This window comes from Alligator mississippiensis, chromosome 10, assembly GCF_030867095.1.
Source record: "Alligator mississippiensis isolate rAllMis1 chromosome 10, rAllMis1, whole genome shotgun sequence".
NCBI classification, from domain to species: domain Eukaryota; kingdom Metazoa; phylum Chordata; order Crocodylia; family Alligatoridae; genus Alligator; species Alligator mississippiensis.
Genome location: NC_081833.1, coordinates 20471256 through 20497937, shown reverse-complemented (window position 1 = coordinate 20497937; position 26682 = coordinate 20471256). Strand labels below are relative to the sequence as shown.

Here is a 26682-nt window from a genome sequence, read left to right as displayed (position 1 = left end):
CCAGTTCTGCAGCATTCAAAATAAGTTCAGACACAAACAGCCAAAATTCCTCCCAGCTATAACTCCACTGAAGACACTGCAGCTAAATGCAGTACGAGTCTGGCCCACTGTCTGGGCCTCTTCCTTAGACTTCAGTCTAATGTCACCAGAGTTTGCTGACTGAGCGTTCATGAGAACAGAGACACTTCGGCTGCCTGAGTTCTCTTTCTTGAATTTCCCGTCTCTTTCAATCCTAACTTGGAGGAGCAAGCTCTTGACAACTGCTATTAAGATGACAGCGTTTGCTCTTGATAAACATGTTACCACTTGCTCCCTCTTTTTCTCAAATGTGGGTTATCAATCATCAATAGTCCAGGTGACTGGAGTTGCCATTCTCTGATCCTGGCTTACCCTTCTGCTGACTGGAAAGACTGCTTTGTCCTGACTTGCAGATAAAACACTTGGCAGCTCACAAAGTTGTTTGGTCAAGGCCTAGATTAGTAAGATATTAAGATGTTTTATTACCACTCTGAAATCTTTTATTTCTACTTTTCAGCAAATAAGCAATCTAACGCTAGGCATCGGTCAATAATAAAAGAAGCAGCCCCCGCATCCTGTGCTGCTTGGGTTTTTTTTTTTTTAATTCCAGTTTTTCTTAAAATAAGACACCTTCTGGAGATGCTTTTGAAGGAATGGGGATGAGATGGAAGCAAAAGAGATTATACCCTATTCCTTCTTTCTGCAAGTTAGCAGCAACCAGTAAATTTTGCATCAAATGTGTAACTACCACCAGAAGCCCTCTATCTGGGCTGGACTGGTAGCATGTAAAGTAGGCTCCAGATTGTCTTTTGCTGCAAATTACTCAAAAGTATGCACAAATAAAAGAACAACTTCCTGTGCAAGTCAAGTCAGAGATTTTGAGTAGCTGTGATGAATGGAAGAGGGTGAAATCAAAATCTTGAAAAAATTCCCCCACAACCACCCTGTGATGCTTTATGCCAACGGCAGTGATAGGAAGTACAATCCACCAGTATACCACTTCCAGCAAGTTCTAGTTACAAGACTTGATTAGGAATGATCAGGAAAAGTGTGGAGAGTTCTACAAAACAGCTCCTGGTTGCACATACCTGTAACACAGAGGTACAACCCAAAGAGTACAGGCTCCACCCTGTACTGTTCGACCTTGAACCAAGCACAGTGCTGTATTTGCAGATATTCTCCACAACCTGTAAATCTGATGTAGGTCTCATGCACTTCTATTTGATAGATCAAGTAATAACCAGCAAGTCTGGCATTTCCACAGCTCAGTGCAGAATTTCACTAGTTAACCCACTGCAACTCCTTGGGGATGTAAGGGGCAGTCCTTTATTTTACAAATGGGAAATTAAGGCAGCAATTCAGTGACTTGCACTATGTAATCTTGACCTTCAACAACAGAACCATAATTAGAACACAATGCATTCCCAATTCCTAACCTTGCATTCAGTACATCAACCCAGGCTTACACTTGGTTTTTGGTGCATAATTTGTCAAGCTTTTTAATATGGGGCACTTGATCTCTCTCCATGTGTATTCTGCTCAGTGGAATCCTCAACATTACAGAGCTCAACTCAGTATTCTGTACGAGGTCCTTTTTTGGAGATTTGCTCTGGTTTGGATCCCTCCCTGGCCTGGTGGAATCCTTTCTGCTCTGGAGACAGATAAGAAAACAGGACTGCTTTGTACAAGCCCAATTAAAGGAAAATGAGGAGGGCTGTGCTGGCACCAAGAGGTCCAGGTCACTAGGTGTGCAATAAGGAGAGGGGGACCCTACTTTTTGGCTCTCAGTTGCACACCTCCCAGATAGGTGGCTGAACTGCTTAAAAACCAGACAAAACCAGGGGATGTAAAGTAACATACTAACTTCTTTAATACAGTCCAATCCGATTAATCCAAAAATCACTCTGTGAACCCTGGGTTTATTCACACTAAACAAGTCAGTGGTACATAGTTCACCCGCTTGCTGACCACATTCATTTTCTAGGTCCCACGCATAAAACAAGCACCAGTCAACCAGACTGCAAGGTTATTTCCTTTCTTTTTCTTTTCTTTTTTGCATAAAACTATTTCTTCCATAGACTTAAAACAATCAACTAGCCAAGTTATTAATTATGATACATCTAAAAAATGAATACTAACCCTAATGTGACTGCTGCTTTAAGAGTGCTCTGTATAACGCCTTGGACTGGCTTTTCAGTAGCAATTCATTACAACAGGTCCTAAAAATAATAATAATAATAATAATAATGGAGAATTAAAAACCCGACAGCAAGTTTAATGGTTAAAAGTAACAAAAACAACCTGTTTTGGGTGATGGTTCTTTTTCTTCAGCAGTTCAGTCCTGCTGCAGCACTCGCAGCCTCACAAATGGCAGAAGGGGACCAAATTCTTTTGCCTTCTTAAAAAAATCTTAATGTTTTTAAAAGGACAACTGCACTGCAGCTTGCTTGGTACCCCGGGCTTGCGTTTGTGTTATACGCAATCAGTAATGGGTACGCGTGTTAAACTTACTGCTTTTTTGGGGGTAGGTTGGGAAGGGCAGGAGGGGAAAACAGGGAGGGAGGGGACAAAGGCATAAAAAGCCCTAGTTTTCCAGATGTACGGGTCACTAGGGTTGCCCGCACCTCTCAGACCAGTATGCGCAGCTTTTATTCTAGAAGACTAATCTTGGAGCTCTGGAAAAAGCATCTTGAGCTCTATGTGGTATTTTAGATCATGTCTCCCATTTAGGGTCATGTAGATTTCTGCAAGTCATCGGCTGGAAAGCCTTTCCCCTCCCTAAAAACGGTTTAAAGGTGGGACCAGGTGTAATACAGGGAAGGGAGCTAAAAATGAATAAACATTTCTCAGCTACAGAACCAAATTTCATTACTCCTCTCATTCACAGCATTTTGTAGTTAATGACCAGACTGCTGCTTTGCTTAGTTAAGGTTAAGCTCATTTCATTTTCCCTCAGGCCCCATTGGTTGCTGGTCGACCTCTGGATCCACTAGGGACGATGCAAATGCTGACTGGACAATCTGAAACCCAAATGACTCCAGGAGAGACATGTTCTGTTGGGGTGAAAAGGGGGACCCTAGAGCAGGGCCCAGGTCCCCCAATGGGCCCCCAATAGCCCGGACGTGAACTTTCTGTATATGTTTGTTCAGATAAGACTTGGATCTGAAAAAGCTGCCACATTCAGGGCAAGGGTATTTCTTCTCTCCCTCTGTCTCCATTTTGTTTTTGGTGACTGTCATGTCGCAGGAGAAGGACCCATTCGTGCTCTGTTTCTCTGGAGTCTTGAGGTCACTGGTGTCAGAGAGGTCTCCATAGGAATCAGAACTCTCAATCGGGTCCGAATGTGAGCATTTCTGGCCTTCTATGGAAGAAGAGACAAGAAAAGTTGTCAGAATCTCAACTCCAAGGATGTTTTTTTTTCCTAGAATGCTTTTAAGTAGGCAGGATTGGTCATCACCTGATTCACAATTAAATCAAGATGACTGACTGCTACAGATTTAAAAGAGCTAAAACCCTCTATAAATACCATGATGAGGCACTGTGCCCTGCACCTCTCTTCTTTAAGAAGCCTGGACATGCTCTCTCTTAGCATCCCCTAGTTGGTCTTGTGGATTTGTAGCGATACTGACCGTATCCACCATATCCTCTTACATTTATGCAATGCCGCCTTTGGAATCCCAAAGGATGTACCCTCATGTTTATGGTTTTGCCGTAACATAAAATGTAGACACTATTATTACTGGAATAACTTCTCAGTGCTGAAGTGCAACAGGCACTTATGGATGGACTCCAGAAACTGCTTAATGACGTGTAACAGGCAAGTGATGAAGAAACAGTTCATATGCTAGTCTCCCTGTACAGCAGCAGGGGCAGCCATGCTCCTGGAGATGCAGTTTTATATGAACTCTGAAGGCTCCGTCTTAGAAGTACAGTGTTGTTGGAGTATACTTCACACCTGAAAGGGCTCCATCCTCAAACACATTAGCAAGACAGTAGGAGGAACATGCTTCTTGAGACATTCTCTGTTACTTGGACGCACACCCTGGCAGGGTCACTGGTATACTGGGGGTATTCCCATTCTATTCTGCCAATGCACAAAGGAAACTTTTCCACACTCTCCTCTGTCAGAGGATGCATATGGACATAACAAACCCAGATGTACATATTCCCCGAAACAAACCACTGAGCAGAAAGTTTGCTCTACGCGTAATGCTGAAAAACCAAAGAGTCATTTGGCATGTTTCAAATGACAGATTTGCTCTCTTGAGTCAGCATTACGCAACCAGACAGAACGTACATGAAATCAAGACCCCATAAGCTTGGGAGCAAGTCTCTTGCCAAATCAGTACACAACATAGGATTAAGGGGCTTCTCCAGCAGCTCTCCAAGAGGACTTCCTTCAGAAAAAAGTTACACAACTGTAACAGCTCATCAACACAAGACAGCATAGGGTATGTTCAACCCATTTCTATTTTGTCTTCAGAGCAAGAATAAACCCAAATCTTCAGGATCCCCAAGGTCTCCAAACTAATATTTTTGATGTTCCAGCTTTGACCAGGAATACTGATAGCTCAGAATTGTAAGGCAAAAAAGAAGTTACTGTACACACACTAACATACGTAAACATCCTCTGTAAATTCATGCTAAATCATTCTTAACCAGTCTTGTAAAAAAAGACCTCAGGCCAAAGTAGAAGTTAATATCAGTGGCATCTAAAAAGAAGCAGCCAATATCTTTTATCCTCTCTAACTCCTTTCCAACGATAGCACGAAAAGAGGCAAGAAAGATTTTTACTAAAAGTATCAGTGCAGTCCCTCCATCAACTGGAGTCAAGAATACACAGGCAGTCATTACTCTCATCATGAACAGAGTTACTTGAGGCCCTCCCTTGGAAATCACATGCTGGGTATAACACAAGATGTAATCAGTCTTGGTAGTACAAGGATCTGATGAGAGCTATAAATGACACCTTTCCAACTACTCCTCCCTCAACTAGGGTTAAAGCGCAATCTGCTCATAGGCCGAGGAGCTGTATGACCAGATCAGTCTTTGCCATCTCTACAGTAAAGGAAGCTGCCAGAAGTTACAGTACTTCCCCCTCAACAACCCATCCCATGGCATCCTTGGACAAAGATACAAGGCTCTACGTACCTTCTCTACATCTCTCTGGCTTTTCCCTGTCCTTCCCTCCTCCCTTTCCCCATGCCCAACCCAGCATCCCACAACACAAAGTCCTACGCAGAGAAGCAAAGTGCAGAGCAAGGAGTCGCTTGCCTTTGATGCCATAGGTCCTGACGCAGTGGAACGCTGCTCCCCCATTCGGGATGGACTCCTGGTGCCTGGAGACCTGGGGAAGGGGAACACCGTGGTGGGTTTTAACATGGACCTTTAAGTAGGAGGCAGAGGAGAAACCTAAACAAGATAAAAGGAGATGAGATCCTGCCACCAGCAAAGACACACATCTGCCTTCCCTGTTTGTCTTATTCTTCTTTTTGTCCTAGTTTTCATTAAACTATTTTGGTTTCTGGCTGTCTACCACATGCTGAAGGAGAATTCTTATGTAAATCTAACCAGGCGTCAAGTGTAAAATAAAACTTTTCACTGCCCTTGCTCTTCAACCAGGTGTTAGAGAATTACTGTTTCCTGAGAAGGCACAGTGCAGAAAAGCCGCGCCCAGTCATATTTAAATTCACGGGAAGAGATGAGACTCAAGTGACACACTTACATGCTTTTAAACAAGAACATGCCTTTATAAACCTAACGCGCATTCTGGGCAGCCACATAAGTTTCCCTCATTCTGCTGAGACCATCTGATGGGACATCACTGACTACTCCCTCACCAGTAGTGTGCTTCCTTTTCCCTATAAAGCCCAACACTTGTGATGCCCTCTTGGAGGCAGGAAGATGTTTTTCTTTTCCCTGATTTTGTTTTTCCCTACTTGGGGAAAGACAGAAGTTTTGCTACTCACCCTGCCCTAAGTTTAACACATCATAGGCTAGGGTATTTTTTGTCTGCCTCATTGTGCAGACAGTACAGCTCCATGAGGACTCTGTATTATCTAATTATGTTACAGGGCCTGCAGACAGAACAAAGGGATATTAATGCCTTTTTACACTTGGGGGCTCTCTGAGAGCACAGTGGCTCTCAATTTACATCCACCACTCTGAGAAATTAAAAACAGTTAATTCAAATGTGCCAGCAATTCCCCTTTCATCCAGCCTTCAGAAGATGTTGTGATTAACATGAGGGGTATTAGGACCATGACTGATGGATAATACTGGAGGATATAAACTTATCAATAAAAGAAGTTGAATTCAACCGCTCAACCAACAACATAGTGGCTTTCATATTGAAAATACTTCCCTCTTAGAGTCAAGATGGGGCCACATACTCTCTTAGTCCAGTTAGAGGAGCTGGAATTGACTTAAGAAATACACAGGCAAAAAGTGAGACTTCCATTTTGGCCACTAATTAGGCCTGGTGCAAAATGGAAAGGTGTGCCTGTGTTGTAGGGGATTCCCCCATACATTTATATTTACACAAGCCTTGGTGGGGCCTGTATACTGTACAGTAACTGTACCTTTGATCAGTAGATCTAATCCCCTTCCCAAGGAGAAAAGGCTATACTGGTATAAGGGCATAGGTTGTAGCCATTTTGGTCTAAAGACATAGGCAGACAAGGTTCTTTGAGTAAATCTGATATCTTTTATTAGACCAACTCCAATAGTTGGAAAAATTCTTCTTAGCAATCTTTTGGGTATAAACACCCTTCATCAGGATGAGGAAACATCTGCAGTTGCTCTGTGCTCTTCCTGGATGGAACAGCCAAGAAGCCAGAAGCCTCTTGTCTGTCTATACTGGTATAAAGCACTTTTATACTGATATAACTGCATCCATGCCAGAATTGTGCTGCTTTAACTCTACAGGCACACCTTTCTACTACAGACAAGGGCTTAAAAGGTGGCCATTCAGATGCTGGCTTTAAACTAAACTTTGTTTAACAGCAACACCCTCTTTACCTTCATTAGAATCCAAATTCAGAATGGACTAATGCACTGCAAAGCCTTTTATGAGCTCATGGGAGCTGGATACAAATACAAGTTCAGAATGGTTGTAGCAACCTGCTAAAGAAGAAATAGGAGGAGGGCAGGCAGCTTTTATTCCTGGCACAGTACAAGGACCGTCTCCTGAGAACAGCTAAGCTGAAGAGAATCAGAATATGGGGAAAGCAGCTCAGATCCAGCAAGAAAACCACAACATTTGAGAAAAATACAGGTCAAGCAAGCAAGCAAGCAAGCAAACAAACAAAAGCATATGCCAAGCCCTCTCAGAAAAATGCTTAGGGGGAGGATATTTTCCCTTGAACTAAAAAAAAGATTGACTTATGTGATGCAGAGTATGTTACAAACAACAAGGAAAATAAGCATCCTCACTCTGCTAAGTCATAACAAGTTAAGAGAGAGTTAAAGTCTGGTTGAAAGAGTGAAAGTCGACACTTCATGAGGACCCTTCCAACCAGGTAGTGAGCTTTACAGGGGTAGAAACCATCCCCTATTTCAGAGTAGGTGTAATAACTAATCTGCCTTCTAGGATAAATCCTGTTATGTAGGAGGCATCCAAACCTCAGAACCAACCATGAAATAACCCTGAAAGACGAACTGTGTTCAACTGGTCAGTGATTTTTGTGTTAAAATTTAATGTTTTTTGTTTAAAAACAGTTTACAAAAAGTTGGTTAAGGACAGCTATAAAGTGCTAGGTTTTCACAAGCTCCACGATTCCCCCAGTAGCAAACACTGCTTTATGTAGTGAAAATTCCTGAGAAGTGCCTTGTTTCTCTCTTGTTAGGTAAGGTATGAACTACCAACTTTTATCAAAGTAGAAAAACAAACACTTATTTCCCAGAAAGCCAGGATAAAACAAGTTTCTTGTTCTGTCTTTTTAAACAGTTATATCCCGAAAAACTGATTATGGTCCAAGAATTATATCAGGCCACAAATACAGACAAGTATACATCAGTTCTAGGAAGAATGATTGATGGGTTATTGCAGGGGAACAACACATCACTTTTTAAAACTTTTCTTGGAAAAAAATGTAGGCAAGGGTTCTCCTCTCCCTTCACATGCACACTCTCTCCTACCACTCCTCTACTGACTACGCCACATAGATACATCAGGGCTCCAAGTAGTAAACTATTTCTCCCTTCCATAGTAAGTCTCTCAAACCATACACAAGAACAGAAAGGAAGCGGACTAGTGTCTACCACAGTGGCCTGGCTGTAGGTCTATCAGGGAAATTTCCTATGAAGAAAACTATAGGCTGCTCCCCCTTTACAGCGCTGAAGCAGATCAAGCAGCTGGTGAATGACTCCTCCACTTGATCCTACAACTTTGAGCCCAACGCACAGAACAGCAACACTTCACACACCTATCAAAGCAAGTAAAATTGATTTTCTGTCTGACCACTCTGCCTTGAAGAAAACCCGTCCAAAGGGAGCAGAAAATGCGGGTTTTACCCTTTCACTTGATTTCTACAGCCATGTCTTATTTCTATGCAACAACGGAAAATGGATGTCTTATACTGCTCTAATGGGTACATATTATTACAAAATACTAAGGAGCCAAAGGGAGTCCATGACCATCTCCTTTAGGTTCCTTTGAAAATCCCAACCCAAGCTAGTAAACAGAAATTCCAAAGATCTTGAAGAACAAGAGAAAACTATGTAACAATTAGGAAGCAGGCTCCTGGACCTGAATTAACTGCAAGATTAATTACCTTTTATTTTTAGTAACTGGCCAGTTAAACAAATCAGTATTTACAAGTGACACCAAACTTTCCAACATCCCACTGTAAAACTCCTTGCTCCCCATCACAGCTCAGCTTTGCATCACCAAATGGGGGCCTGCTGACAAGCATCAGCAAAATGGCTGGCCCCTTTGACAGAGAAGCCCCAGTCACTGAACGAGGACACTCAAACGGATGATTTTTAGGAGCAGCTCAGGAAACTATATGCACTTAGATTTCTGAACTGTTGTAATTAAATAATGTATTCAGATGAGTCAAGACATCTCTTCCCAGGAAACGCCTTGCACAGCTTTCCAGATTGAACAAGATTTATGATGAGTATCTATATTTGTTTCAAGTATGAACTGTCCCATTTAGATAAACAGCCTTGAACCAAATGCCAGCTCAGACGTGGTAACTTTTGAAGGAGAGCATGTGTTCTACCTTTAAAAGATAATAAATAATTAAACTTAGGAAGGGCGTCAGTTATTTGGATGTCAAATCTGTGGCTATTCCTTTCACTTCAAGAATAGCTCACCACCTCCTTGTCTGAAGCACAGTGCATAGCACTGTGTTGTACAGAAAACTTACTGGCATCTGCCAGGATAAAGCAAGTGATTCTTCCATATTTCATTTCCCATTTTAACTAGAGGTGCACTGATATATCTATCTGTTGCCTGTTGGATTAGCACTGATAAAGAGGAAATTTATATTATAGACTATCAGTTTTTTGGCTGTTGTAGCTGATAAATGTTCTCCAATAATTATGCCTTCTGGCCGGGGCCCCCAGATGCCTGGGTTCCCTCTTGCCCACAGGGCTGGGGCCCCAGGACACCTGGGTTCCCTCCCATGAGCTGGGGTGACCCTGGATACACCCCCACCCCCTTACTGGTGGGCCAGGCTAGGCTGGAGCAGAGCAGCTGCCATGGCGTCTCAGGCACTGGTGCAGTGCGGTGTGGACTGCGGGCTGGGCAGGGTGCTATAAAAAGGCGCCAAATGCTGCCGATGTGACTGGCAAAAAGAGGCAGGCAGAGCTGAGCTGCCTGGCCCAGCCTGACTCAACCCATAGTGCCTAGAGATCTGTGCTCCAGGGGCAGAACCTGGGGCAGCCACACCCCGCCTGCTGTGGTGCAGCAGGGTCCTCCACCCAGCCCCAGCCCAGCTGGGTCCTGCCCTTTCCAGGGCTGGGTCCATTCAGGGCAGCAGCAGCACCAGGAGGGGAAGGGGCCCTTCCCCTGCTAGAGTCCAGCTCCTGGGACCTGGGGCCTGGCTGCAGGGGAGGAGAGGCTCAGTTTCTCCAGGCATAAAATGGTCCCGTGGCCCTGCCCTGGGCAGAGGGAGAAGAGCGAGGAGCCTGGCCCAGAGACCACCCAGCTCTGGGTGGCCAGGCAGCTGCCTCCAGGCTGGGGTTGAAGGGCTCTGCTAGGCTAGCCCTGCCTGCTGCAACTGGCACAGGTAGTTTTACATGTGCTCCAGGAGTGGGGAGACAGCACTTTAATTGGAGTGCCTCCAAGAGCCACTCTAATCAAATTGCCGCCATGTCTCCTGCATTGCATCAACATCCCCACACTTAGCAATAGCAGTGGGGGCGCTTGAACTACAGCTTGTTTGATGAGCTTTAGTTCAAGCGCCCCTGCTGCCATTTTTAAGTGCAGGGACGTTGATACATGAGACGCTGGAGTCTGCTGAAGTGTGGCAATCACTTGATTAATCAAGTCTGCTCAACATGCTGTAATTCCAGGGTGTCAAAGCAGCCTTGCTGCTTGTGTATAGGCACCTCTGGGACACTGTATCCAGAGCAGTGGGGCCAGGAATGGGCAAAGTGAGAGGGCCTACAGCAAGCTCTTTATTCAGTGAACATATTTATGCTACACCATGTTGCACCATGCAGTGTGATCTCTATCCGCTATAAATATGTCCCAAAGAAGCTTGATGTGGAATTTTTTTAAAGTGTCTGAAAAAAAAATTACAGAACAGATTGCAAAGTACGTGCTGCAAATATTTTGTGTGGAAGCATCACTAGTAAAGATTTCAGCACAACAAACTTAATACAGCACCTCAAGACATGCCATGCTACTGAATACAATAATTTTCTAAAGGTGACTACAGAGAAGAAAAAAGCAGAGCAGGAAAAAGCTGAGCCAAAGCAAATATCATTGCTCAAAGCACTAAAACACTCACAGAAGTTTGGAAGTGGAGACGCCAGGGCTAAAGAAATTACTAACCGTTTAGTGGAATTTATGGCTCTGGATGATCAGAGAAGAAGAAGAAGACTGCAGAAGATCCTAGATTCCATCATCTCATTGAATGCCTGGAGCCTTGTTACACACTGCTTAGCAGAAAGTTTATAGCTGAGACTGCACTACCAGAGCTGTGTGTTGTTTTAAAACGCATACCAATCCTGGGTGAAGATGATCATGCATCAGCATTTAGCTTTATGACTGATATTTGGAAGTCTGATGTGTCACCTATGTCAGTGCTGAGTTTAACTGCACAGTGGATAGACGCGAATTACAATTTACAGAGGACAGTACTCCAGGCCCAGGAGTTCAGTGGTTCCCATATGGCTGGGGCTATTTCAATGGCATTTGACAAGATGCTTGCAGCATGGAAAATCCCAAGGACAAAAATTCATGCCATTATTAGGGATAAGACAAGAAACATAGCAAAATCAATGCAAGACTCTGGCTTGCCAAGATTACCGTGTGTAGCACACACACTTCAGCTTGTTGTGAATGAAGGAGTGCTATCACACCGCAATGTGTCCGACATACTGGCTATCAGATGAAAAATTGTTGGGCACTTCAAACACTCTCCATTGGCCTATTCTCATCTTCAAGAGGTGCAGACTGAGCTCAGAATGTCTTCCAAGAGGTTATAGCAGGATGCAAAGACAAGGTGGAACAGCATTTACTACATGCTACAAAGTCTTCTGGAGCAGAAATGTGCACTTGGAGTGTATGTAGCTGACTATGAAATCCTTGTAACTCTCACAGTGCATCAGTTGGGGCTGATGGAAAAAGCAGCGATAGTTCTAGCACCTTCTGAAGAACTAACACATGAACCGAGTTCATCCTCGGCCTGTGTGTCTAATGTTATCCCATCCTTTGTGGCTTTAAAAAGGCTTTTGAGCAAAATTACAGATTCAGACCACAGAATTAAAACTATGAAAGTTACTTTGCTAGAAGCCATGGAAACATGCTTGGCTAAAATTGAATCAGTTCGTCTCTACAGCATTGCAATGCTGCTGGATCCAAGATACAAGGACAGATACTTCACCGATAACAGCAAAAAGCTGCTGGCTACACAAATGTTGGTGATACACCTGGAAAAAATGCAAGCCAGCAGGAATGACAAGCCAGCAGGAATGACACAGAACAGACAACCCGGCACAAAGAAATCAAAGGAAGCAGATGACAGCACTACAAAACCGAGCTCCTTGTGCTCAATGTGTGATGAGATACTGGAGGAAAGTACACGTGGGGTAGAAACTGATAAGGTAAACAGCAGTGTAATACTTCAGAAAAAGTTATCTGAGTGAGCCCACGCTTCCAAGCAGTGCAGAAAAACTGAAATACTGTGAGAGCAATGAAGTCCAATTTCCCATTTTGGCTGAAGCTGCGCAGAAATTTCTCTCTACCCTTAGCAGCAGTAAGGAGAGCAAACGGCTGTTCAGTGCAGCCGCACATTGTAGATAAGAGGAACCAACTGATGTGTGAAGAAATTTTGCTTTTGTCAAGAAAAACCTTCCACTCACCCACTTGCTATGTCAGAGTTATGATTAAGCAATGAGGAAAGTAGGAATGTCTTTTTTTTTTTTTAATTCTACCAATACTGTAATAATAATAATAAATTACTTACAATGGCTTCTACTACTACTACAACCTGTACTTTTTGCTTGTAATTTTTACATCTTGACCTGCATTTCTTGTGGGTATATTTTGAAACCAATATTGTTATGATTATGCCATTTTTTCCAACTTTCTTTGGGTGATTTTTGTAAAACAAATTGAATGTTGAGTTTTATAATGACTTTACTGTCAAATGAATCATTATGTAAGTGTATACTGCAAACTACCATTTTAAAAGTTAAAGTTTTAAAGTTAGTATGACTTTGTTTTTATTTTGCTACTAAATGTTTATAGAAACAGAAATGCAAAAAGTGTGTGTGTGTGTGTGTGTGTGTGTGTGTGTGTGTGTGGGTGCGTGCGCAGAGCCGTCCCTAGGGGGGTGCGGGGCCCATGGCACCCCTGCAAAGGCAGGGCATGGGCTGGGGCAGCATTTCCCAACCTTTCCTGTCCCATGGCACATTTACATGGGTAAATGAACATCGCGGCATGCTGGATGCGGGTGGAGGGGTGGCAGCCGGAATTCCCAGCCAGAACACGCTTAAAGAAATTCTCAGCACGCGGGGCGGGGGACCAGGAACAACCTCACACATGGGAGGGGCTGTGGCCTCTCTGCCTGGCTTGCGAGGCCCCCCAAAGTGCAGGGCCTGGGGTGGTCACCCCGATTCGCCCCCCTCCCTCCCACGGAATGACTCTGTGTGTATGAAATGTAAAACAAACAAACAAACAAACAAAGGTTTTTATGTCAATATTTTAAAATGCGTTGCATTATTTATTACTAAATATCGTTTATCGGATTGGTATTAACCAATATGGCTGGTTAATAAACGGCTATCAGTATTGGCCAAGAAAAGCTTTATTGGCACACACTTAATTTTATCAGCAATACATATTCAGATACCAAGAGCTGCTTCAACCACCCCTGAACTTTCTTCCTATAGTCTCCCAAAGCAAACTGAGTTTAAATATTTAATCTTATTCACATGCATATTATAAAACCTTTGTTTCTTGCTCTGTGACTATCAGGTCCAGCATTATTTAAATTCCGCAAAATGCAACGCAGTGAAGAAATCGTAATCAAACTATTCTCACAACGATCACAAAGTTCTGAGGACACCCTTCCCCAAAACAAACAAGGGATTTCTTTTTTTTAAATTTTTCCAGCACATTTGATTTCTCAGTGTTCTACATTTCTAGAGCTTCTAATTAAAACAGTCCATAGTGCCCGCTGTCATACATTTTGAAATACAGCTTTCAAATGTCTTAGCCTGCTCATCTTTAACCAAAATTCTTAGCACATAATGCCAAATTTCCCAGCAACTTCAGTCTGCATATGGATATTAATAAGCTCAACTCTCAATTTTAGCAGCGAATCTTCCTTATATTAGTGCCGATGGAAAGTTAAGCTCAAAGCAATAGTCTACAGCTCCTCACTGACAAAATGTACAAAAACTGCCATCTGAAGAAAGCAGCAGCATAACACTATTAAAAGCTGTCTGCCATCTTGGCTGCCTATCAGATTCCTCTAACTTTATACATACATGTACCCACTCACCCCTTGATGGAAATTTAGATGTACAATAACTACTTAGACCCACCCTGTCTTGTACGCAGCCCTTTTTAATCGTTTCGTTTTTTGATGGCCAGCCCTTCTTTTCTTAGCTGAATTTTTGAGGAGCAGCAGTGACATCCAGGGGCAGCTATGGTGAATTGCAGGCCTGCAAATCCTGAGAATATTCCTTCGTTTTAACCTGAATGAATTTTTAATGAGCAATCCATCGGGGTTACCTGAAGATACACAATATATAGCTCAGACTATATATATAGCTCAGACTTCTGACTCAATATGGTACAAAGTGTAAGATTAAGCTAAAGTAAAACTTTCTCAGAATTCAAGCCCTTGAATGGGACTAATGCTTACTTTACATTTAACCCCATGGTTGTTCAGAACCCCAAGAACTTCCTATCTATCTGGTAGAAACTGACAAAGTATCTGATGAAAAAGTAGGATGTTACCTACAATACTCATGCCTCTCTGAACCAGTTTCTATCCAAGAAGCCACCCTGTCCTACTTATCTGATGTTTCCAAACAAAGTCTCACTCACTTCAAAGGATTCCACAGATAATTCCACGGCAGTTCCATCATTATCAAACATCTCCCTCCCTCTCATTTTCACCTCTGATCACCCAACAATCCTGTCCTGCTCAGTATCCTCAGACTAACACCTACATGACTGCTATATTCCCCCACTAGATGCCAGCTCTTCTCAATCAGAAGAGGGAATGCCTGCTGCATTAAACTAGATGTCCTGGAAAAACTACAATTTGGAAACACCTCCTCTTCTCCAACACCTGAAGTGATCCCACACATGAAAGCCACCCATTCAACACATTTTACTTCAACAAATACCAAGTTTAATCCACTCCTCATTGATGTCCCTCATCTTTAATAATTCTTGCCTGTTATTAATAGGCACGCTTTACAGATCAGGGTTCCAGGCAGACAATTCATCACCGTATGTTTAGACACACAAAATAAAAGGTCTCTAGAGCCCACAAGATTCCATGTTTGTGCCACATTACTGGTTCGCATTGTTCCCTGTGTATCATGAGTCCCCGTTCATCAGAACGTAGGGGCTTTCCAACCTCTCTTCTGGGAATCCTTCTGTTCTCTTTTCTCCCCTCAAATTGCTTTCCTAAACGCTAATGTAGCTATTAGCTCTTAGAGATGGGCTAATAGGGGGAATCATTTGAGGAAACATCTTTTCATCCTCCTGGAAATCAGATGCCATGCTTATGCCAAAAGGAGAAAGCAGACATGCTCCACTGCTCTATTCACTTGGTCCATGCTAGGTCTGCCTTACAATCTACTCTACTGTTCTGCAGTAGCATTTCCAACATCTGAAGAGTCTCATGGTATCAGTAAGTCTGGTCACAGATCCATTTGCTCTTTAGATCTCTACTTTCTGAAGCTTTTTCTTTGTCCACAACCTGTCTTCACATCACAAAAGGCATAGATCTATGGCTCCCTCCTCAATTTGTGGGAATTGCAAATGTAATGAGGAAGGTTACTGTATAAAAATTGAAAAAAGTCCATTTCTAGCATTTTTTTTCTCACAAAGCTTGCTTTGAAAACAAAGCCATCACAAAGTAATAATTTGGGGTGAGTGGGAAGAGCAAATGGGATCTACTACTACAATTAATTCAGACTTTCTACTTACAAGGAGTCAGTTAAGTTTTGTGTGCATTTTTAACAAATCTTTTTTCATGCCTTCCCCTGGGCACTAATCCTGCCCTGTGCAGGTAAGCAGGTACATGGTGAACACTATCCTGACAAGGGGGATTTGCCTGTATGAGTAGAGTTTGGCAAGAAATTGCTTGGAGGCCTATCGTAAAATACTCAGCTCTGCACTGAAAACAGAACTCCATCACAGGAAGAATATTTAAGCAACAACCCATATGCAAAGACCAGAACAATACCTCCATCAGTTTCAATCTTATCGTTCAAAGAGAAAAGACAACACGGAAGTGGTGTAAACTCCTTCTGTGAAGCAGCATTATGTATCTTAGTGCTGTCCTCCACCTTGCCTCATCCCTCTGAAATAAAGAGCGCGCACTGATTACCTCGGTTGCAGATAGTGCAGAAGTTGCTTGGTCCTTCGCTGTGTTTCTTCAAATGATCTGCCATGTATGCTGCCCGCAAGTACTTCCCACACACCTGGCATGGAACTTTGTCCTCATGACATGCTAGGTGTGAGCGCAGTCTGTCACGGGTGGCAAAAGAAGCATTACAGGTCTGCAGATAGAAAGAAAACAGTGCAAGTCACCAACTGTGAGAAAAATATTGATATTGCTTCATCTACTCTACAGCAAAGTAAGAATATCAGAGCCTGTATATGCACACAAATCACACATTACACAAGCTAATCCTCCCACAGAAAACAAAAATCCAGGTCACCCACATGCTGCACAGAATGCCATAGTACTGCTCAAAAAGAGGCACCAGGATTAGACCTCAATAGGAAGAAAGAAGCTTTGACATAGAGCTGGAAACATTCAAACCAAAACACAGATCTGTAATGCCTCAGAGCTCCTAATCAAGATTTGCATTACTAAAATAATGAGTCAAATTTGGTAGTGGAAATAAACTTGCCATTGTCCTGCTTGAAAAAGTCTATTCCCATTACAAGATATTCTACCATAGCCCACCAAATTCAGTCATTTTGTGGTGAAAATACTGTCAACTTCAACAAGGCCCATGCCAAACGGTTTCTCCCCCGTCTGTATTTTACTTTGTGATCTGATTGGTCTGTCTCCAGAATTCATTGTTTCCCCTTTGGCCCCTTGTGAGATGTAAGAAATGCATCAGAAAACAGAATATATGGCTGGACTGACAGGACCACAAAGGGCATTATAGAAAAGCCAAGCTGCTATCTACACAGTGCATTGTTTTATACTAGCGGTGTCAAACGTGCCTTGCCCCCACAAGGCCAGACCATGGGTTTCCTTGCAAACTGGATCCAGACATGACAGTTGTGTGGTGAGCAATAGTGGCAGAAATTCTGGGGGTTAACATAGTCTTTGCTCACTATCAACACACATCCCCAACTGGGCTCTTTGTATGGACTTTGGCCCTGCTCCCAGATTCACAGCCCCTCTACCAGCCCCATGGGCCACATAACAGGGCTCTGAAGGCTGCAAGTTTGACACCCCTGGTATACACTTACAATTTAGCTTGGGTGATGATATAATCCAGTTACTGCCATGAAATAAAACTTGGATTTGGAATAAAACTAACACTGATTAGCAGTATACATCAGCCTTGCAAAACTGTACTTGCCTATTTACCCCAAGAAAATAATCTAATAGATGAGTGAGGTTTTTTTCTTCTTTATAATCATAGAAAAGGGTGGGCATGTAGATTATGTGCCAAAACTAGTAGGCATCCAACAACTTTGCAAAGCTGATTGTTATTAGCATGTAAATGAAACAATAAAATCATCAATATGAAATTATTAAAATTGCAACTTGAGTACACTGATTACAAGCAGCAGAGGAAAAAAAAGTCACAAATGTTAAAACAACCAGTCCAAAGATAAAATTCAAAGTTGCATACTGTTTGTTTTATACCATGGCATATTAGGCAATATAGTACCATATATAATCTAGACCACAACATCCTAGGAGATTATGTTTGCATAGTTTATGATTGGAGGTTTGGGGTTGGGGGTTTTTTTTGTTTGTTTTTTTTACCTTTTTCAAGGAATAGTGCATTAGTCTTTAGTAAAGTAGATTTGCTAGGATGATAAAACCTACCATACTGCAATTACAACACAGTTGCTTAAAATAAATGAGACTTGTAATGCAGTAGAGGTCACATATAGATTTTTATGAGTTAGTTCATTAATCCAAAGACTATTTAAGCCAATTGAACATTATCTTCTAATTGCAACAGGCTTTGGATCAGGCCTTAAGGGCTCAATTCTGGCAGGTGCTAACCATCATCACCTCCCACTGACTTGGTTGCAAAGGAGGTTGAGAGGACCCTACACCAAACAGAATCAGGCCTTCGGGTAGTTTAAAAACAGATACAACATGGAATGCTATGAAACATGGAATTTAAGAGACATAAATCATGGTAAGAGATGTAAATCACAAGTGATGAAATCATAAAAAGCAATTTATTATGAAAAACATGTTTCCTTATGTGAACTCTCAGGACATAGCGCTGAGCAAAACAGATGCAGCTTTTTTTAATCAATACTATTAAAACAAATGAGCACTGACATCAGGATTCCAACCTTGATAACAAGTCATCCTGCTGGACGTAAAGTAAAGGTGTGTTACTGGGTGAAGCATGATAACCAAAGTCTCTATTACTGATAATTCAGTATTAAGCCATAGTACTCTTGTGTATAAATGCTCTGGGAATATTTGGACATTAGTTCTATAAAGTAGAGATAAACTACACAAATCCTTAGATGTAAGAAGTAAACCTGTTGTCTATCCTACACTGAACAGATTGAGTGAGAAGCTCAGGGAAGTTCAACATGATCATATTCCTATGTTTGGTTTATCATTCTTGCTGGTGAGTTTTGTGTAGTCCATTCCTGGATAAACTATGTATTGAACAGACCTGCAAAAAAAAAAGTCTTAAAAAAATATGGGAGGAAGGGAGGAGGTGGGGAGAGGAAAGTTTGAGGTCCAGTTGATAAAGCAACAACCAGTTTAGCTGAACCATACGTGGGAGACAGGAATAGGCTGGAGAAAACCTCTTCAGGTTAATATCTAATTAGTTAATGCTTGTAAAGGTTTTAAAGATGTAAAATGCTAAATAAATGCTAAATATTTATTATTAATTATTAATAATCAAGGAAAAACTCCAGTGCTTGGCTATGAAAACACTGCACAGGTAGATAGAGAGGCCAAAAGTAGTATATAGAGAGATACAAATAAAGAGTTCAAAATAACATTGTTTCAGAAATACCTCTTGAAGGTTCAACTTTTCTATGGCTGTGGATGTCTCTGAGCTTATTCCATGGTGGCTGCCATTTTCCTGCTAATAGGCAGGAAGTAAGAGAAATTAGGACAGGAAGAAACTCATTTTGCATCGAAATCAATGGGAAGAGCCCTGGATTTGGAATGCCAATTTTAGATTAAAGTCAAGAAATTTTAGCTGTATTTTTCAAGTAAGCATAAATTGGTTTTAAATGTAACTGTTATTTAGTGTTCTTTTTTTTTACTGCAAGATGTCACCTGGGACTGTCAGATGAGGTATGCCTTGTCCCCAAGACCTAATGAACCACTTTGATGTCCCATCCCCTTCAAAGTATCCTTCCTCCCACTCCACAGCCTGATCTTGGCCACTCCTTACAAAGCACTAAGACAGCAGCCAAAACTCTCCCAACCCCATTTTAAATGACTGAGGAAGAAACCTGACCTTTCTCATGATGGCCAGCAACTGACTGACCCCTTTTCCTGCGTCAAGCACTCAACTGTCAGATACAAAATTAAATCTGAGATGTCACCAGTACAGTAGTGCTGGGGCAAAAGTAGCCAAAGTTTTATTTGTTGCCTGGTCTGGACACAAAAGCAACTTCTTGGATTTGATTTCTGAGATGCACTGGCTCTGTAGAGGCTTTCCTTCCCCATCTGGAGTCTGTTTTAAGAGGAAGGCAAAAGCTGGAATTAGATTCTTGCCTAGCAACAGACAACAGATGCTGGACCCTAAGACAGTCTTTCAAAAAGTCGGCATAGCCAGTCAAACTTGCTTTGTGAGGTAAGGGTAGGGTTACTCCAAACAAACTGCCGTGAAAGACATTCAGAATAACTACTGCCTCCTCACAGAGCTTTGATTTGGCTCCCATGAAATTATATCTCCAGCTTCTGTCTTGTGTTGATGGCCAGAATGCACACCAAGGTTGACATTCCAAGATCCCTACTGGTTTGTGTAGGTACATGTAGGGACTTGGGTAAGTGGCAGTTTCCACTACAATTTCTGCACAGCATGGTTTTGAAGAGTGTCTTTTAGGATACTGGACATTAGAAAACATTTCTCCCTTTAACAAAACAATTGTTTTATTCTGCAATTAACATGGTTTGAGAATACATGTTATATTCATACCACAGAGATTTGCACCGATGTTCTAATTGCCCCTAAGGAGAGGGAAATTTCCCAGTGAAATCAATGGAAGAATGGGGATAAGTGGGGAAATAACATACCAACATTAAGTTATTTTCCTCCTCGGTAGCCACACTTAGTAACTAAGAAAGAGAATTGTACAGGATGGAAAATTATTGGTCAGCAAATAATCAGAGTGAAAGCCATGTTAATATATATACATCAGCTTCTAAGATTTGAAACAACTTTCCAAAAGTGAAAGTGTTCCTTCAGTGGTTTGTATTGCACACATTCTTACAAAGAAACAGATTTCTGCAAATGCAAGGATTTTTTTGAATTCTGACAGGATTCTGCTAAGCAGTTTTTTGCAAAGATGCACAGCAGTTCTTTAACAAATTTTCTAATCTTATTTATGTTAAATATTAATGAGACAGTAATTTTGTATAATCAAGTAGTCAAAAGTCAAGTACAAGCCAAGTTTGAACTTACAACCTTTACTCTACCTCCATACTTATAACCCAAGAGCTATGGCCTAATTAAGAATACACTGTTTTGCATATATAATACCAAGACACATTTTCCAAATTGGTACACACAGGAGATTTTTCTAAGAAACGGAGTTACAAGAAAACATAGGTACGTGGGAAGAGTTAAGGTTGTGTGTTCAGCTCTGGCTTTTGTATTTCTGGAACATATAAGTGTTCAGTGCAGCCTTTGACTTGCACAGATATAGCTATTTACATTCTTAAGTCAAAAGAATTTTCTGAATTTCTAATTAACAGGTACCCACTGGCAAAGAACAGTTAGTGCTTACCAATGTTATTCAAGAACTGCACACTTTCTGCAGGCTTGACACAAACTGGTCAAAGGCCAGCAAGTTTTTTGATACTGCTGGAAGCTAGGTACTCATTTTATGAACTGTGCATTAATATATACGCAAGTGAGCATTAAAAAACCCCCACTAAACCCCGCCCCCCACTGTCACCATAACCAACTGGACCCCTTGTTATTTCCCCAGCATGTGTTTTTGGATTTTTTTTTTTTCTGATTTAAACTAATCTACAGATTTAGTTCATCTTAAGACACTTAAACCTATCTAAGGCTTTAGATAGGTTTAAGCTGCTTGATCAGCTTGAAGGCCCCATGGCCTGATTTTTAGAGGTGCCAGGCTCCTACAACTCCCACTGAGGTTAGGTTGGAGCCTTTAAGTGTTTTACATTTTTTAATATAGTCTCATTGGATTACTTTGTACTGCAAAAGCATTCCCAGATCTCCCGCAATTTAGAGGAACTAGAATGGGGATGTGGCAGGAGACAGGAAAAATGCAGGATAAGAGGCAGCAGTCAGGCAGGACGGATTAGGTTCAAAGTATGGTTAGAAATTTTAGAATGCAAAAAAAACATTTTTTTAAAAATTCTACCTTCACTGACCTCAGGGAAAACCCCAAAGGATTTCTGTACCAACTTTGGGGGGGGAAAAAAATCTTCCTTCAGAGACCAAGCATGGATAGTTTTGGTCCAAGAAACAAATGTTTCAAAAGTTCACCATACAACATGTGAAAATAGGGGTCATAATGGAAGTCATTTTGTAATCCTACCTTTAACTAGTACTTCCAGACCCCCTCTTAAGAGTCCCTCACATATGGATTGCTAGTCAATCTTGGTATGTTACTAAACCTAGATGGAAGACTTGTTCTTTAATTGTCAACAGCTCTACAAGTTGCTATGACATTGCATTACATTGACTACTGTGCTGATGTTACCCATGCCCTTGATGGAAAAAAAAAAAAAAAAAAAAAAAGCTTCCAATTTTGCTCAGTGCAATGTTCTGTAGGCTATGTGATAAAGAGCTTCATGGTAAATGATAAAGAGTTTATTTGAAGTAATTTCAAATCAAGTCAGATTCTGAGTTTCCTGCGGGTGCTCACTGCACTAGAGAAGAAAAAAAGGGCATCATTTGTGACACTGGCAGGGAGGCCACAGACAAAGCAGCAGGGTAAAGAGATCCAGGTTGGGCATCGGGATAGAGCAGCAGGAAAGAACATCTGGTGGAGGAGGAGGAGGAAAGGCAGGAAGACTAGAACAGAAGATGACATCAGGGAAGTGGGGGTGAGAGGGAAAAAAAGAGAGCAGGGTGGGGAGGAGCATATAAGGCACCTGTCAGTTTGAACATAATTAGTTACCAACATTGATTGTAATTCACAATGCATGGCATTTCTATCAATGCTCCATAATTCTTTGCACATATGTACATTCATTAAAAAAGACATAAACCCTCCTTTGCCCCTCTCTAGCTCCTACCTGACACTTGTGAGGTCTCTCCGACGTGTGCACCTGTTTGATGTGCCCATTCAAGTGGTCTGGCCTTAAAAATATATACACACACACACACTTTAAGACAAACATTAAAAAACCAGAAACTACTATTGCATCCAAACCAAGAAAGGTTCCCTCTGGTGTCTGGGATCCAGTTCAGCTGCCAATTTTGGTTTTGTTTTTTTTTTTACTCTGAGGCACAGATCAGCAAGACAGAGCTTTACTCTGATAATGAACCCCTCCCAGCCCCCTGCAAGGTAGGCATTTTCCTTGACTAAAAATGCTTAGTGGACAGAGGGATCAGATTTAAGCCAAAAGTTTCAAACCTGGTTGCTCAGTTAGGCTGGTGACACTCAGTCCACACTGATTTCTAAACATCTCCTCATTTAAAAGTCACTCCACTTTACTTTAAGTTCCAGATGCAGATTTAAGAATTCATTAATCGCCCTGGTATAAAAAACACTAGGGCAAAGAAATTCCCCCTCCTAACCTTCCTAACTCATAACTGTGTTGGAAGGCTTTATTAATGTTTGTAAAGGTCTTTGAAGGTCCTGGCTGAAAGGTGCTATGGAAGAGCAAATTATTACTGAAAAAGTAAGCTTGTTTGGAAAGGAGGGAGGATTGAATAGCTGCAGATTTTCTTGGTGGGAGTTTCTCCTAGTGGAAAGAAAGCTTTTCATTGTATGAGGCCAAAGCTGCTTGGAAACAAATTCTCCACCTCTCCTCCCCCAACTTTCTAGGCTCAGCCAATCAGTGAAAGCTGGATGGAATTCACTCTCTGGAGACAGAAAAATAGCAGAGTTAGCTCCACGGTTAAGCTGCTAAACCTGATGCTAGGGCAGGTGGGCTGGGGCTGTTTAACTGGAAAGACTGGTTAGGGGTTTATATTCCTAGTACATACAGACAGACCTCAGAATTTATGACAGCAATGTAGATGTTACTTCCATCCAGTTTGTTTCATTAATTTACTTTTGCAATGACAAAAGATCAAAAGTGGGGGCAAGAAGAGTTTCTCTATTTTCTAGTTTTTTACTACTGGAAAATAATACAAAAAATGACAGGAGAACTTTGAGATAAGTATTGCAGAGGAAAGTAATTTTAACTCAGGTGTACCAATTAGATTTGGAGTCTGTGCTGCTGGTTTGTAAGCAACTTTATTCTCCTAGAAAATTCCTGAATTCACTAGTTTATACAGATCTTTTGTAAAAGAAAACCAACAACGAACTTGAAAAATTGCAGGATGTTTGTTTTCATAGCAAGAAATCCCAGTCTTCATTACCAAAGCAGAGTCAGCAGGGGCAAATTCTTAAAGCTTGTATCTCTGAGGTACCTTCCTCTAAGTGGCTATTCACTGTTTACCAATTATCATCTCAGTGCCTTCCCTCTAATAAGAGGGAATGAAAGACTTTAGCTCCATTAGCTGGGGATACTATAGCTGCCTACCTGAGCTAGGTGGCCTGGCCTCTCTCTCCCAAGTACCCCTTCCACAGACTGAGCATTGAACTTCAGAGGAGCTCAAGGCTCAAGCTGAGCCCGAACTCAAACTACAAAATATACACAAGCTGTATTAAACCAGAATCAAATAACTGCACTTGTTATGTGAACTGCACTCTCATAGGTGAAAGGCAATGCCAAATATCAGCAACATTACACAGACACATCTTATAGGCACAATGCAGAGTAGAAACAGAATTCCCCTCCAGAAGGATGTAAACACCAAAACTGTGTATTAAAAGAATAGGTGATGCTGCAGGCTTTAAAAGCTCACCTCTTCATTCACATTTGGGCGATATAGACATAAATGAAGAGAAATGAGTGCAAGTTAAGAAAAGGAAGGTAAACTGGACATCAAGAAGAAATAAAAATATCTTGATACATAGTAATATTTTACACTTCATCAGCACCTTTCCTTTGAGGGCTTTGAATCACTTCACAAACAGTAATTAAGTCTCAAGACAACTAGGCAAAGGAAAGAATTATCTCAAAACCCATTTCACAGAAATTCATCTGAGGCAGAGACTCTAAGCGACTTGGCCCAAGGTCACAAGAGTCTGTGACAAAAGCCAGGAATGTTGTCCAGGGCCCATTCGACTCCCAGTTCTGCGCCTGCTCAATGCATGCAAGAGACTACAGCAATCTTTTAAGTGCAGCGAGGAAAACTGCATCACTTGGGGCATTTAAAAAACTAGCACGGACAATGAACCAGAAATGACTGGACCCTGGTTCCCATAGCGCAGGCTAGACATGTAAGAACTGTCCTACTGGGTCCGATTAAAAGGTCCAGTCCTTTCTCTGAGTAGCCAATCATGCCTGCTTTAGAGGAAAACTAAAACAAACAGGACCTGAAGAGTGATCCATTCCCTTCCCTGCTGTAACTTGTCAGTCACAAAGGGCTGAGTTCAAGATTGTCCTGAGCCCCTAGTTTTCAAAAGCTCCCAAATAGGTCTGTCCTCCATAAGTTTGTTTAATCAAATACCAGCCAGCCAAACTTAATGTCTGCCTCCTTTTTGAACCCAGTTACACTATTGTGCTCCACAATGTCCAGTGGCAAGGAGTTCCACAAGCTACTTATGAGCTGAATAAAAACTGTACTTCTTTGGTCATCTTCAACCTGCCCCCCATAAATTTCCTTGGATGTCCCCCCCCAGTTCGACTATTACAGGACATGATTTCCTATCTGCTATATACCATTCGCTATTTTAATAGGAGCTGCCTAGGTCTTCTCTGTCTCTGATGTCCGACCCCCATCAGCATCCCCTTACCTGGAAAAGCCCTTCCCACAGCTCTGGCAGATGTATGGCTTCCCCACGGAGCCATCGTGGGACCGCACGTGGTAGGACATCCTGTCCTTGCGCTTGAACCGCAACCCGCACACCGGGCATGAGTAGGGCTTCTCGCCGGAGTGCGACAGCTTGTGCCGGTTCAGATGGTACACGTCCCGAAAGATCTTGCCACAGATCTCACAGGCCACCTGTTTCCTCGTCCTGCTCCTCTTTCGGGGGGCGTCGGGGTCATCCTGACCAGGCACCCCGTTCTCGCCCAGCCTGGGTGGCGGGATGTCTATGTAACCCAGCTGTAGGCTGGTCACCCCGTGCTGAGCCTCATGCTGCCGGAGGCGGTTGGCATCGGTGAACACCTTCCCGCACAGGCCGCAGGGCAGGATGCCCGCCTCGCGCAGGCCTCCGGGAGTGCCAAACATCATGGAGTCCAAGAGGTTGGCCTTGCGGGGCCGCCCCCGGCCCCTCTTGGTGCCCAGAGGGGGGGCGCTGGTGCCCACGTTCTGGAAGGGCGAGGCCAGCAGCGGGGGCGAGAGGGGCCCTGCCACCATGGGCAGGCGGTCCACGCCCTGCAGCACAGGCAAGGAGGACTGCGCGGCACTGAGGGCGGCGCGGGTGGCCTCATCCTCGGGCATGCCGGCGATGCCGTTGCCGTTGGGCGCCAGGCTGGCACCATTGGTCATGTCGAGTGGGAAGCCCAGGTCGGCGGCGCCGGGGCGGAAGAGCATGATGTCGGGGCGCGTGGGGGGCACGAGGATCTGCACGTTGGACTGCTTGATGACCTCCTGGCAGATGTCGATGACCGAGCGCATGAGCAGGAACTTGGCTGCCGTCATGAGCTCGGGGAAGCTCTCCAGCCGCACCACAATGCGCGAGGTGTAGGCGAAGTCCAGGATGTCCCCAAACACCTTGGAGCTGATGGTGTGCATCTCCAGCTCCCGCCCGCCGCTGCCGCCGCCTGCCCCCGGCCCGGCCCCGACCCCCGCGCCCGCCCCGGCCGAGGCCCCGGCCCCCGCCTCGCCGGCGCCCCCGTCCGTGCCCCCCGCGCCGTCGGCCAGCTGCGCGCTGAACACGGACTCGAAGTACTCGCTGCAGGCGGCCAGCACGGCGCGGTGCGCGGGGAAGCTCTCGTCGCCCACCCGCAGCAGCACGTCGCAGAAGCGGCCGCCGTTCTTGCGCTGCTGGTTGAGGCTGTGCAGCATGTCGGCGCTGTGCCGGCTCACCTGGTACGTGTAGCAGCCCGCCGAGGGGCCGCAGGCGGCGGCCTCGCTCACCCGCTCCATGGGCTGCGCTGCAGCCGGCCGCCCGCAGGCGGCGCC

At 43.2% G+C, this 26682-nt stretch overlaps 1 protein-coding gene across 7 annotated transcripts; it reads right to left on the bottom strand.

The window, feature by feature from the left end:
* Positions 1-1865: 1865 nt before the first annotated feature.
* On the bottom strand, positions 1866-26682 carry PATZ1 (POZ/BTB and AT hook containing zinc finger 1). 7 transcript variants are annotated; one of them, XM_006266993.4, is made up of 7 exons: positions 25349-26682; positions 22572-22635; positions 20373-20414; positions 19138-19209; positions 16275-16446; positions 5293-5430; positions 1866-3379 (listed from the first exon to the last, which is right to left on the bottom strand). In XM_006266993.4, the coding sequence occupies exons 1-7, from the start codon at positions 26644-26646 to the stop codon at positions 2961-2963; spliced, it is 2205 nt and encodes a 734-aa protein (XP_006267055.4). In that variant the 5' UTR covers positions 26647-26682; the 3' UTR covers positions 1866-2960. The 7 variants fall into 7 exon arrangements, with proteins under 7 accessions (XP_006267055.4, XP_059569240.1, XP_059569238.1 ...); XM_059713259.1 differs by having other exon boundaries at positions 3259-3379; positions 5293-5365; XM_059713257.1 differs by lacking the exon at positions 5293-5430.

Excerpts from the sequence above, each read along its gene's own strand:
- PATZ1 (XM_006266993.4), bottom strand. The coding sequence starts at position 26,646 with ATGGAGCGGGTGAGCGAGGCCGCCGCCTGCGGCCCCTCGGCGGGCTGC. Across the intron at positions 20,415-22,571 it reads AGAGACCTCACAAGTGTCAG|TTACTAAGTGTGGCTACCGA; the intron begins GTAGGAGCTAGA and ends TCTCTTTCTTAG. Across the intron at positions 3,380-5,292 it reads CAGGACCTATGGCATCAAAG|AAGGCCAGAAATGCTCACAT; the intron begins GCAAGCGACTCC and ends CTTCTTCCATAG.